The 12,500-nt window shown below is 35.5% G+C and overlaps 2 protein-coding genes across 5 annotated transcripts in view; one reads left to right on the top strand and one right to left on the bottom strand.

The window, feature by feature from the left end:
• Nucleotides 1-2,773, top strand: part of LOC122265067 (uncharacterized protein C1orf50 homolog) — a 6,011-nt gene extending 3,238 nt beyond the window's left edge. For both annotated transcript variants that reach the window (XM_043034225.2, XM_043034224.2), the window contains 3 exons: nucleotides 1-78; nucleotides 1,008-1,226; nucleotides 1,858-2,773. The exon at nucleotides 1-78 is cut by the window's left edge and continues 35 nt beyond it. In XM_043034225.2, the coding sequence (XP_042890159.1) occupies nucleotides 1-78; nucleotides 1,008-1,226; nucleotides 1,858-2,031 (471 nt within the window). In that variant the 3' untranslated portion in view covers nucleotides 2,032-2,773. The remainder of the gene's footprint in view (nucleotides 79-1,007; nucleotides 1,227-1,857) is intronic.
• A 72-nt stretch (nucleotides 2,774-2,845) lies between these two features.
• HisRS (histidine--tRNA ligase) overlaps nucleotides 2,846-12,500 on the bottom strand; it is an 11,408-nt gene continuing 1,753 nt past the window's right edge. The window contains exons 2-11 of one of the 3 annotated variants that reach the window (XM_086542724.1): nucleotides 7,915-8,131; nucleotides 6,955-7,035; nucleotides 6,668-6,769; nucleotides 5,948-6,022; nucleotides 5,458-5,653; nucleotides 5,074-5,207; nucleotides 4,691-4,948; nucleotides 4,233-4,547; nucleotides 3,920-4,069; nucleotides 2,846-3,408 (exon numbers count right to left, since the gene is read on the bottom strand). In XM_086542724.1, the coding sequence (XP_086398850.1) occupies nucleotides 3,247-3,408; nucleotides 3,920-4,069; nucleotides 4,233-4,547; nucleotides 4,691-4,948; nucleotides 5,074-5,207; nucleotides 5,458-5,653; nucleotides 5,948-6,022; nucleotides 6,668-6,769; nucleotides 6,955-7,035; nucleotides 7,915-8,034 (1,593 nt within the window). In that variant the 5' untranslated portion in view covers nucleotides 8,035-8,131 and the 3' untranslated portion in view covers nucleotides 2,846-3,246. Of the gene's footprint in view, nucleotides 3,409-3,919; nucleotides 4,070-4,232; nucleotides 4,548-4,690; nucleotides 4,949-5,073; nucleotides 5,208-5,457; nucleotides 5,654-5,947; nucleotides 6,023-6,667; nucleotides 6,770-6,954; nucleotides 7,036-7,914; nucleotides 8,132-10,030; nucleotides 10,241-12,500 lie in introns of all 3 variants that reach the window. The other 2 variants (XM_043034220.2, XM_043034223.2) reach the window with 2 other exon arrangements.

Genomic DNA, 12,500 nt, shown 5'->3' with positions numbered 1-12,500 from the left:
GTGCAGTTGGTCAACCCATACAGGACCAACAAAGTGGATTGTATGGATTTAGTACAGCTTGCACAAGAAATCCAAAAGGTATGGATTTTTTTTTTTTTTTTTTTACTTCTCCTAGGAAAGATGTTTAAGCAACCCTAAGTCTCATTCTGAGATTGAAGATTAGCTGCTTAATCAAATATGATAATAGGTTAAAGTATTAACCCATTGCAGACAGGCCTATGTAATTGATGCAGGACTGTTATTTGGTAGGTTTGGTGGAACGAGCGAGACTCTTGCTTTGCCCTCCAACCATTTTCTGCCCAAGTCCTCTCTTATACATTAGAGTACTGAATCTTCTCCACTTTTTTTGTGTTTCATCATGTTGTAAGACTTGTAGTGGGTACTAATATGGTAATGACAATGCTTAGACAAGCAATTCCTGTAGTTTAGTCTTTTAGTCTTCATAAAGGAGGAATATATACTGTACACCTGATATAACACCATGATCAGGAAGAAGTATGAAGTTTGATGAACATTTTCTTCATTATAACAAAAAAAAAAAATACAACTAATATACTCTCCTCCTCCTTCACACTCCAAGTGCCACTCTGCAAAATAACCATACTGAAACACCTTGCATATGGTCAGAAACACTCTTGGCATCAGTGTGTTACCCCTGTCTACAATGGATCAATAATAGTTTATTCAAGTTTTAGGTTTCTAGAGTTTCATCCTGAAAGTATTATAACTCTTAGTGCCCTAAGAAGAAAATCCCATTACAACCAAATGTTATTTGTATGTGGAAGTTCCAAGTGTGAATGATGTCTACCCATTTGTGATGCTTTTTTCAATCATTTTGATCTTGAAATGTATATTTGCCAAATTTTCCACACATTTTGTTACTTACTGCATAAATGTTATGGGGCCTGAATTGAGATGTCATTGTTAATTGTTTGCTCTTTTTTTTTTTTTTTTTTTACATTATTATTAGTTACTTGTATTTCAAATCTACTTTTGTTCTTATACAGGCAGACAAATTTGTTCACGCCAACGTGAGCAACAAGCTCCAAGTTATAGCTGAACAAGTGAGGTTCCTTCAGGATCAAGCCCGAAGAGTCCTGGAGGAAGCCAAAGAAAATGCTGACCTTCATCATGTGCCTTGCAACATTGTCAAGAAACCTGGGACAATCTACCACCTCTACAGAAGGGCATCAGGACAGAGATACTTGTCACTACTAAGCCCACAGGTAGGAAAGGAAGTAGGACTGTCATTTAATCTTTGATTTTATTGTTTCCTTTTGGAGAGCAATATATTCATGGCATTATTTTAGTAATATGTATTAAGGTAAAGTTTATGATTAAAAGAAAAAACAAAATTGAATTGTACTTAGACTTAACCCGTTAACGACGGGGCTATTTTGGCTCTAAATGGTCGAAATGCCGGGATATTACTAAGCATAATTCTAACGCCTTGGGATTCTCGGGTGCACTAGCCGCGGCCAAGCGCTGTACGCCCGATCACCTGGCACACCGGCCGAGACTAAATATCTCGTCCCCGGCATCTGACCCAAAAACCACTAGATGTGATATCTTGTCAGCCGTCGTTAATGGGTTAAGAGATAGGAAGTTATAACAATGATGATGAATCAGTTTTGACAGGGTATGGATGATGTAAATATACTACCAAATTTTCCAAAGAATTTTAGTCTTTATAATATGAATTTATTTTTTCTTATTACTAACCAAGGTAGTCTTGAACTAGAAGGACATGCTACCATTATTGAAGTAAAGACTACAAAATATTGTCCATAGAAATGCTGAGCTGTTTATTTGCATGTTGGTTTATCCACTTGTTCAACAAATTTTCCCAAATTTCAGGAGTGGGGTAGTAGCTGCCCTCACGAGTTTTTGGGAAGTTACCGCCTTGAACATGATCACTCTTGGACCCCAGAGCACAAAATGGAAGCCAGATCTAATGACCAGCAGATGATCAACAAGATCCTGACCTGTTCTAATACTTTGTCAATAACCATGGGGGATAAAAATTTGTAAGGTCATGGTGGTGAGCTTTTCTTTTATGTTTACTTAAGTTGGGACACGTTAATAGAATGATTAATTTTGTACAGTGTGGTCAACCTCAGAGTTTATACACTGACATTAGGTATGTGGTTTACTACATGAAAAGTGTATATATTTCTAATTCTTTGTAGGTTTAGATTGAGAAAGGAACAATTTTTTTTTTTTCCAAGTAATATACCTATTTTATGGATAACTGTAATCAGTTAAGCTTATTGTATGAAACTATGTTAATACTTATCCACTGTGTGGATATTGTAAAGGCTATATACATTTTGTTCTTGCTGAAGACTTTGGTTCTTGAAGTCATGCTGTTAATAATTTAACTAGTATGAGTTCACAAGGATTTATAATCGTTTGGTAGTTGACAACTATGAGGTCTAGGTCTTTCTCCAATAAAAATAACAATGTCTCTCAGGACAAAAAAAGAATTGCAAAGTATAAAGGATTTGTAGAGGCCTCTAAATTGCATTTTACAACACTTTATGCTGCTGCCACTTTTCCACTTTATAAGTGAAAAAGTGGTCTTGCACAGTATTTATTGGTGAATGATGTGTTATTTGAATATGAGCATTATTATGAATGAAGTGTGTGTGTGTGCCTGTGCTGAATGCTAGTCTAATTCTATTTATCCAGAATTGGATACTTAATATTTGTAACCTCCAGAGATCTTGTGACAATTTTTGTAAATTATGTCTTAATAAAGGTTTCAAAAGTAGCCATGTTTTCTCTCCAAAACATTGTTTCAAGCTTTCAGCTTTCAAAATGAGGATTGAAAAAGAAAGAACTGTAATCTACCATTATTTTAATCATTTAAACAAATTACAATTATCTTCCAAAGTTATGACTTCAGCCCTTGGCATAAAAACTCATCTAACAAAGACATTACCTTTTTCCCAAAGAAACCAATGTTACACATATTACTGATCTTACTCAAAAATACAATAAGTGCTACCTGAATTTGCCCCCAAAGAGAGAATCCTGGTTTGTTCTAATAAAACAAAAGTTAAAACTAAAAATCCTAAAGCCAAATATATTGGTACTAATTTGTGACTTAACTAAAAAAAAAAAAAAAAATATATTTCAGATTAAGATTGTCTGAATCACTTAACTTTGGACATTCAATATAAACTTTGGTATTCACAGCAGACTGCTGGCATTGGAATTACATCCCTAAAAGTTATAATTTACTCATGGATTAACTGATAATCTTTGTTTAATGGTGTCAGGCAATTCATCCCTCTTAATGGTACTTTCTTCTCTGCTAGTTGTATTGCGCACTTTAACCACTCCTTCTTGAACTTCTGACTCTCCTATTAGTACAACCAGTGGAATTCCGTTGTCTTCAGCATACTGGAAATCAAATATATTTTCAGAAACATTACTTATAACTAAGGTAACTTGATTATGGTTAAAAGCTAAAGAAAAATTAATTTCATGAGTTAGAACACATAGGTGATTTAACTAGACTGTGACTGGAAATTTTAGATTAACAAAGTGAAACTTGCAATTTCTTCTTAATATTAGCCAATTACTTTTTCAATTTTGGCAAATTGAAACAGTGACAAGAAAATTGGCAAAAAGCCAATGAAACTAATTAGTGATCAATTTGCACACTTAAAGGTTTTTATATAAAAATAAAAGGGAAAATGACCATTAGTATAACTCCACATTTATGAGTTAAACTGTCTGCCTTACTGAAATTTTTTAAAACTAAAATGAAAATAAAATATATGGATTTACACAATCAAATGGAGTTTTAAATAAAGGAATTGGGGAAAGACTACTCAGAAAAGACTCCATTGTCCAGCATTTGAAAAAGGTTTCTTAAATCTGAACAAAGAATAAAAAAAAAAAATCATACCTGTAGCTGATTGAGAAGTTTAGGATTATTCTTGTAGCTGCTTTCTGCTTTTATTCCTGCTCCGTGCAGGACGCCTAACAACTTCAATCTTTCTATCAACATTCCTTTACATGCAGATGCTACAAACACCTCTGTCTGAGTTGCTCGAATCTATGAATAAAAAATTAACCTGTGAATCAACTTTTTTTTTTTTTTTTATAAATTCAATGTCATAGAGTTCAAACCAATCATATCTATTTCATAGTCATGCACTGAAAGCTGTAAAACAAGCTTAAAAATAAAGCACAGAGAAACATCCATCTAAAGACTGTACCTTATCAGTCTGAGATTTATCCTTTCGTTCCTGAATGGCAAACAGTCTCTCGATCCCGAAGCTGACCCCAACGCATGGCACCGTCTTCTTCTTGGGGTCAAACATGCCAACCAGCTGATCATATCGGCCACCCCCAGCGACACTGCCCACTGTCCCTTCCTCACCACCTTCCTGCCCAGCCTTCAAGATGGCCTCATAGATCACACCAGTGTAGTAGTCGAGGCCACGTGCCAAGCCCATGTCAAACACCAGGTAAGCATCACACCCTAGGGCTCTGCAGTACTGGAAGAGGAGTTCCAAGTCTGCAAATCCAGCCTGGTGGGGAGAACAATGAGTGAGTAAACTTTTGAGTTTAGTTTTTATACAGTAGAAAGTAATTTCTTCTTTTCATAAATGTTCTTCTAAACAAAGTTGTTGTGGAGAGGAGAGGAGAGGAGAGGGTAGAGTGCTATACATACCTGTGCAGCAGCAGAATCTTTGAGCCTCTCATCATTCTTCAGTTTTTCAATCAGCTCTTCTTTGCCTGAGAGCTTGACATACTCCCCAATAGTATCTGCTACATTGGGGTCCAAGCCCTTCTCTTCAACCATCTCCTTTCGCACCTCCTCCCAGGGTGACTTGTCTAGTTTGTCCACAGCCGAACAAATTGGCCGGAACTTATCTGCTGGAACGCCGCAAGCCCCAAACACTCCATCTAGGATCTTTCTGTGGTTGATCTGGGGAGGGAGAAGTTATATCAAATTTGAGAAATATTTAAAAAGCCTCTTTCCATTCATATATAAAGACTTCTGAAGATTATCAGAGGAAAAGAAGAAGAAAAAAAAAGGAATTATCATCCAACCTTAATAGTAAATTCCCCAAGATTCAGTTTGGAAAGGACTTGGTGGACAAGCTGCACACACTCAGCATCAGGAAGCATGGCCTCATACTGGCCAGCAATGTCAAAATCACACTGGTAGAATTCTCTGTAGCGACCTGAAGAAAAAGATGCATTTCTCTCCATTAAAGTATACAATGTATGAAAGTCCCATTTTTTAAAATTCATATACAGCAATGTATAGAATGACATTTCAGTCTAGCAATAACCTAGTATATCAACTGAGAATAGTAATAATAATAATAATAATTATGATAATAATGATAATAATAGTAATAACAATAATAATGAAGAAATAAAGAAAAATAAAATCAAAGAAATATTCAACACATAGAAGCAACATCATACCTCTGGTCATAGCTGGGTTATCCCTACGGTAAACTCTGGCAACGTGATACCGTTTGATGTTTGTGATTTTGTTCATGGCAACATAGCGGGCAAAAGGCACAGTCAAGTCATACCTAAGGGAGAGGATCTCACCACCTTGGTCCTCCAAGTCATAAATAAGCTTTGAGTCTTCTCCATATTTGCCAGTTAGGACTTCCTGTTCATGGGGGAAAAAAAAAGAAGACTTATAAACTAAGATATGAAATAGATATTCCTAAAATGGGCAAAATTATTGATATATACATATATATATATATATATATATATATATATATATATATATATATATATATAAATATATTATATATATATGATATAATAAATATATATGTATTAAGTAATTATATTAACACAATGATTCTAATTGATATTTGACTATCCGAAGCAGTTAGGACTACTATATATCAAGAAATTTTTTCAATATAAGATAAAGAAACATCCATGCACAAACCTTCAGTTCAAACACAGGGGTTTCAATTTCAACTGCACCATGCATGTGGAACACAGAGTATATAGTATTGAACACCTGTAAGAAAGAAAGTATTATTGTAATGAAGAAATATTAACCACCTCTTTATCTAACGGTTTACACATAATTAACCCATTGCAGATGGGGGGCCAAGCAAGCTAACCGGCTGTCAGGATGGGCCATCTCTGATGCACCAGGCACCAGCTAGTAATTAGAGGGACAGGGAAAATGTCTTCTCTGCACTCCTGGCACCGAAGACTTGTCTGACAAACTTTTCCCCTTAAATCCATCTCAAAACAAGGGTTTAGGCCGACTTTGGAAAGCTATAGTTCTAGCTCATAATACTTTATGACAGTGAGTATGCTTCAATTGTGAGCAGTTTCCGATGTCGTGTCATGTATGCATTGACACCTGTCTTTTGGGCCTAAACTGAGCCATCGTGTATGTCATGACACCCATATGCAAGGTGATAAATGTTACTTACAAAACATCATAGTTATATGAAAAAGCAAAAGGTTCTTACACATATCAATCAGCACCATTTTGCAAATGAAGCAAAATATCAACTTGAATCTATAATTAGTAACTTGTGTTCACTATCTGTATCTTTATCAAAATATCAAACAAAAAGGATATATGATAAACTGGAATAGCTATATGAAAGAAATTGATCTTTAAAATCATTAACACTTTCAAACATACCTTCCTCCTTACTGCCATCTCAGAAGGGTTATAGTCCCTTGTACCTTTTGGGGTTTTAAGGACAAATTTTCCACTTTTCCCCTTGCTATTCTGAGCTTTCTTCTGCAAAATCAAGGAATTATCATTAGTTGCAAATCAAACTCAAAGAGTTAAAGATTATACTAAAATACATAAGAGTGACAATATAATCATGTAAGGGTAAAATCAAGAATTCCACTTGTTTTCCTTGTAATATACCTCATAAACAGTACTCATATGCACATATTGAAAAAAAAAAGTATACAAACCTGCTCTCCTGCATTTTTAGGTGCTTCTTTCTTCTCCATTTTTAAATTATTCTGAACAAGATTTGACAACTGCTCATCAATCTGTAAAATAGAAAAAGAAAAATACAAACTTGAATTAAAATAGGGATTGGGAAGTTGAGATAACCAAGATATATGACAGGATGGGCAAAGTAGGCTGCCACATGAATTAATCAATAAAAATGCAATTGAATGACCATAAGATCATGTAAGTCTGAATAAATTATTCAACTATACATATCTATATAGTACTTACATTAAAATTACATCAACCAATAAAATTAATTTCTACTAAAAGGCTACTTTCCAGAAATGAAACCATTCATCCAAAGATTTTGAATTAATGAAAGCATTAAAAAATTCAAATAAGAAAAATTGAAGATAGCATTTGCCAACCAAACCAAACTGTATGCAATTCTTGTTTGTAACATCTAAAAGTATGCATTGTATCACATCTCACCAATGCCCTACTGTATTGTGTTTAGTATTGTAAAACATATTTACATTGATCCTTTTGTATATCATCATTCACATAAAGACTTGAGCAACTAAAATGTATCATGTTTCTTATGTTGACTATATTTTTTAAGTATTTAACCATACAAACAAAAATAAAGAGTGAATTAAACATTTTCTAGCAAGAACACTTCATAATTCATGAAAAATGTTTTATACACACAAATATATCATACACATGCAAACTGATAAACTAGACAATTGCCAAGCTGCAGTTCTTCATATCTAAGAAGCAATAAACTGTGACACTTTTTATGGCATAAATTGACAATACTAGCTTTACACATTCCCTGGCACATTTCACTACAACCTGGCAAACTAAGACATTCAAACCATGACTTAAAAAAAAGAAAGAAAATCAATCCATTAGGAGTTAATAAATTTAACTGATTGAATTAATTGATTTGAGATAGCCATGGCCCCTACCTTACTTGCCAGGCCTCGTGTGCCAGGGAGAGACGCAGGCAGGGTAGCACAGATGCCCCTGCTGTACACCAACAGGTTCAGAGGTCTCAGGCTTCTGCCAACATAAGCTACAAGAGCCATCCTTTTTGCCTTCACCACTCAAAACCCAAAGAGACTTTTGCTTTCCGACATATAAGCACTCTACAAGAGGATTTCACATGAGGACACCCAAGAGCAGCTGTGAAGAAACAAGAAAGGTCAAGGCTCAATCAATACCAAGGCTTGGAATAACTAGCAAGAAGCACTATGACACTGTGTACCTCACAAATGCTGAACTTGTGTAATTCCTTTATTTTTATCATACACTTTATCCCCATCTATTATACAGGGTACCAACAACATATTTGCTCTCTCTCTCACCCAGACCCAAGAAAACCAAACACCCAAGAGTACCCACCCAAAAACACATGCACACGCATACCCACACACATACATATATACACACAGTTCTTGTTATGTTGGGTAATGTTTTATTACTCCCGCTCTACCTCACTCAAAATAATTGCTTTTTTTCATATATCATTCCCAATCGAACATTTTCTTAGATTCAAAAAAATCTAATCACTAGTTATAATAACAATAAAATATTACCAAGGCCTAGGCAAAGCATAACAGGCTTACTCTTAAAAGGGTCTATACCAAACTGGAATACTCATATTACACATGAGCCTAGTGTACAAATATTTTTCTATTATAGGCTTGACTTTATTAAATGTGACTGAATACATCATTCCTGACATGCTTGTTTTGTTAACCCATTACAGATTTGCTTGTCCTCTCCCCAAGACAGGTATTAGTGCCACCTAAGCAGCACTCCAGATGGGTTTTATTTCAGCGCTAACAAACTTCGTGTGACTTATCACAACCTTTTGCGCTGCCTTCCATTCACTTATAATACTAGTGCCATATTTGTGTTTTACTGTATTGTGAGACTTATATGTACTATATGATGCTATATGACAGGGTTTATCAATACTGCAGTAATCTAAAATTGTAAAAAAGGGTCCATATCAGATCATTATGTTCTTTATACTTGGTGTGATAAAAGTATTGCAGTTTATGGGAGGACAAGGAGCAACTTAATTTTTTTTTGTATTTGTAAACTTTCATAAACAAATGTGAAAGAAATAACCATCCACAGCCAAGATGGGGAAGAGGAAGTAAACCTGTGTTTAGGACTGCAAGTGCCACAGCAAAGGCAGCCAGAATAACACAGGGGCTCACTGTAGAGACTGGACATGGTCTGGATCCTCTTCCTCTTCTCACTCTGCCTGCATATCATACACCGCTGCTAATATAGAGCTGGATGCCAACATTTTGCTGTGTGTCATCTCTCTCTTAAGACAGTGTTTGCTAGAGACTGTGAATGGGTGCCATTCATTCCTGAGTGGTGCCATCTGTGTTTGGGATTCTAGACTAAACCTATTTTGCTGAATACTACAGGCTCTATAGTAATTATAATTGCAATGGTCATCATCAGTCACTAAATAGATTTATTACTCATGGTACAATAAAGAAACACAGCAATCCACTCTTCCCCAATGTCAGAAATGCTGTAACGATTATCATCTGGTATGTCATGACACCCACCTTCAGGCCAAAAGTCATGTGTTGTGTATGTCACGACACCCATCTACAATGGGTTAAACTATACTTTCAAACTTGCAAGATGACATATGATACTGAATGAACTAGCTTTGCATTAAGAGCAAATAATTATAAAAGTTTTCTATTATGATAATAAATACTAAGTTCAGATTTCATTTAGGCATCTCTTAAAAATCTTTATAATAACAGAATTTGCATAAAAAAGACTGATGCTAGGACACACACAAGTAGAAACATATATTTCTGTTTATACATCCTAGTATAGACACAATATTTACCCCTTTCCCGTCAAGTAAAACAAAAAAAATCCAAGCGCTTCTAACATTATATAAAAGAGGCATGCCTAACATTAACATTACTGAGAATTTACAGAACTGCAGCAAGACAAGTGTTCCTCTAAGAAAATTAATATGAAAGAAAAATAGAAAAAAACAAATAGCATTAAAAAAAAACACTCCTCTTTTCACACCTTACACCCGTCTTTCAGCTGTGGCAAAGCTTCGAGCTCACTGGCTGAGAAACTGGCCATGTGCGCAGCCCAGCGTCTCACACTGGGAAGGCTATAAGGGAGATTGGACGGAACCCGGCCCGATTTTAAAAGGGCAAAGTCAGCCTGTGTTGGCAGGTACCCACCCACGTAGCTGTATTCTGACAGGTGACCATCAAGTAAGACCAGCTCCTGTGCAGGTGGAATTCTTTTTTTGAGAATGTGACACATGACTGGATGCTTATAGTTTTTTTTCTCTTGTAAACTGTCAACTGTGATTTCATATAGATTAAAAAAAATTATTGAGATTCCTTCTAAAACTGATTTAAACCTTAAAAGATGGGCCACATCTTCAGATGTTTAGCCTGGGCTGGGCATCTCAACCCATTTGCGACAGGGTGATTTTTTTGCCTAACACTCCTCCAGCTGTGAAGATAGCTAGCACATGCAGTCTCAACGTGTGAGATCTCTCCCTACATGATGCCATGACGCCCCTCTCAGAGCACTTTTCACCTACCCGATTCTACAGGCCTTTTTTGTATTCTTATTATTATTATTATTATTTTTATTTTATTTTTTTTTCTACATTTTTTTGAGAAGCCAAGATCAGTCTTTCTATACAAATGCACTACAGTGAGCATATACATATGTGACTACGTAAAATATATATTTAGAAGGAGAGATCATGACATGATAGGACATTATTTGGCCGGAGTGAAATATTCTCACGATATGATAGGATATCATCTGTCGTGAATGGGTTAAGATGTTGTACTTTCTATTATTTCCTAGACTTAAAGTATTATATATGGGTCTAATAATGATATATTATCACTTGGTATGATGTTTTAGGTACACAACTTAAGGGAATAACTAGCCTGTATTCTGAAACAAAAAAGTCAGTGTAAAAGTAATCTGACCTATCAAAAAATGCTAATAGCAGAAGGGTTAATAAAAATGCAACAAAATATTTCTAAATAATTTTTCCATCACAGCCTTTGAAAACTTAAATAAAACAGGCACTTATCCCTCAGAGTTAATTCTTGTGAAAAATGAGCTATGAAGAGCAAGGAGAAAATACTGGTATTTGTAAATGCATATGTCTCTACATTTAAATGTAATGCATTACCTAAACAGTTGAAAGTGACTTGTAGGAACATTCTGAATTTTACTCCTTGAATTTTCTCAAGATAACATTTCTCTGCTCCTCCTCCTACAGTATTAAAGTATACATTTGTAAGGAACTATATCAATGAAATGTCTGCTGAGCAAAGAAAATGTAGTAGCCGCATGGTAGAATAATGCAATTATCCATTCTTTAGAAATGTACATACCTCTGTGACAAATTGAACTTCTCTCTCCAGGAAACACCAAGAGGGAACAGAACTACCACTAGACCACATGACTCACCATAAGGATTGTCTAATCAGAGCCTAAAATAGCTATATGGAAATTACCTATATACACTAACTAGAATGAAGTTTTACGGAAAATCCCCGTGGGTACTCAGTAGAGGTGATCTAAAAATTCAAATACAATACCAGGTTACCAATGTTATTCCAACATGAATGATGGAATAATGAAGGATAAATATTTAGAATACCACTTCATTACTAAATACTATGACAGTGATACTGCTAGATTCTGCACACTCTCTGCTACTCAAATAAACTAGAAATAATCTGCAAATTCCCTGCCCTTTGTGCCACAATCTTGGCCTCGAAAGTAGTGGAGGGCATGAAGGAGATCAGGCTCTTCCACCTTCATCCTGCACTGATAAACTTTTTACCGACTTGTTTTTTATCTAACCTGATGTGCACTTGTTTGAAAAAGAGCCATTTATTGGGAAAAAACTTTTTAGGTTATTTAATTCCATCACAGAGGAAAGGCAATGAGAACTACCCTGACAGTGACTGGGAAAGCTAAACTTTTTGAACAAGTTTTGAGCCAGTTCTAATATCGTGAAAGATTGTGTGTGTGTGTTTGCATTATTGGTTCTGGTCAGGATATACATTCATGATGCCAGATACACATTGTAAATGTACTGAAAAATTTATTGCCAACTAAGGAACCAGTCCAAATTCTATCTTTCCAGAATAGACATGAATGAGGATTAGGTAAATTTTCTGAATAACGCCGTGTTATGAAATACCACAAAAGTGGTATCAATGGATTCCTCTCACCCTCTACTATTCATATATAGTGGAAATAATGCGTGATTCCACCCCTGGACCCCACAATCTGGGTCCTGATAGTGGGGGAGGGTATGAAGTATATCAGGGAAATTGAGGGGTAAAATACGAATTCCAGCCCTATTTTGTTTGCAAAATCTCATGCTACTTCGGTACATATTATGTATGCAAAAGCTTAACCTAATTACCTACCTCACTTTGCCTAGTTTTGAAGTCAGCCTTTGCCAAGAGGGAGCTATGCCCCCCTGTGGACCTCCCCT

The sequence above is a fragment of the Penaeus japonicus genome, unplaced genomic scaffold (genome assembly GCF_977035675.1).
Source record: "Penaeus japonicus unplaced genomic scaffold, GWHDUDI00000001_assembly GWHDUDI00000012, whole genome shotgun sequence".
Classification (NCBI taxonomy): Eukaryota; Metazoa; Arthropoda; class Malacostraca; order Decapoda; family Penaeidae; genus Penaeus; species Penaeus japonicus.
This window is presented reverse-complemented; position numbering and strand designations above follow the sequence as displayed.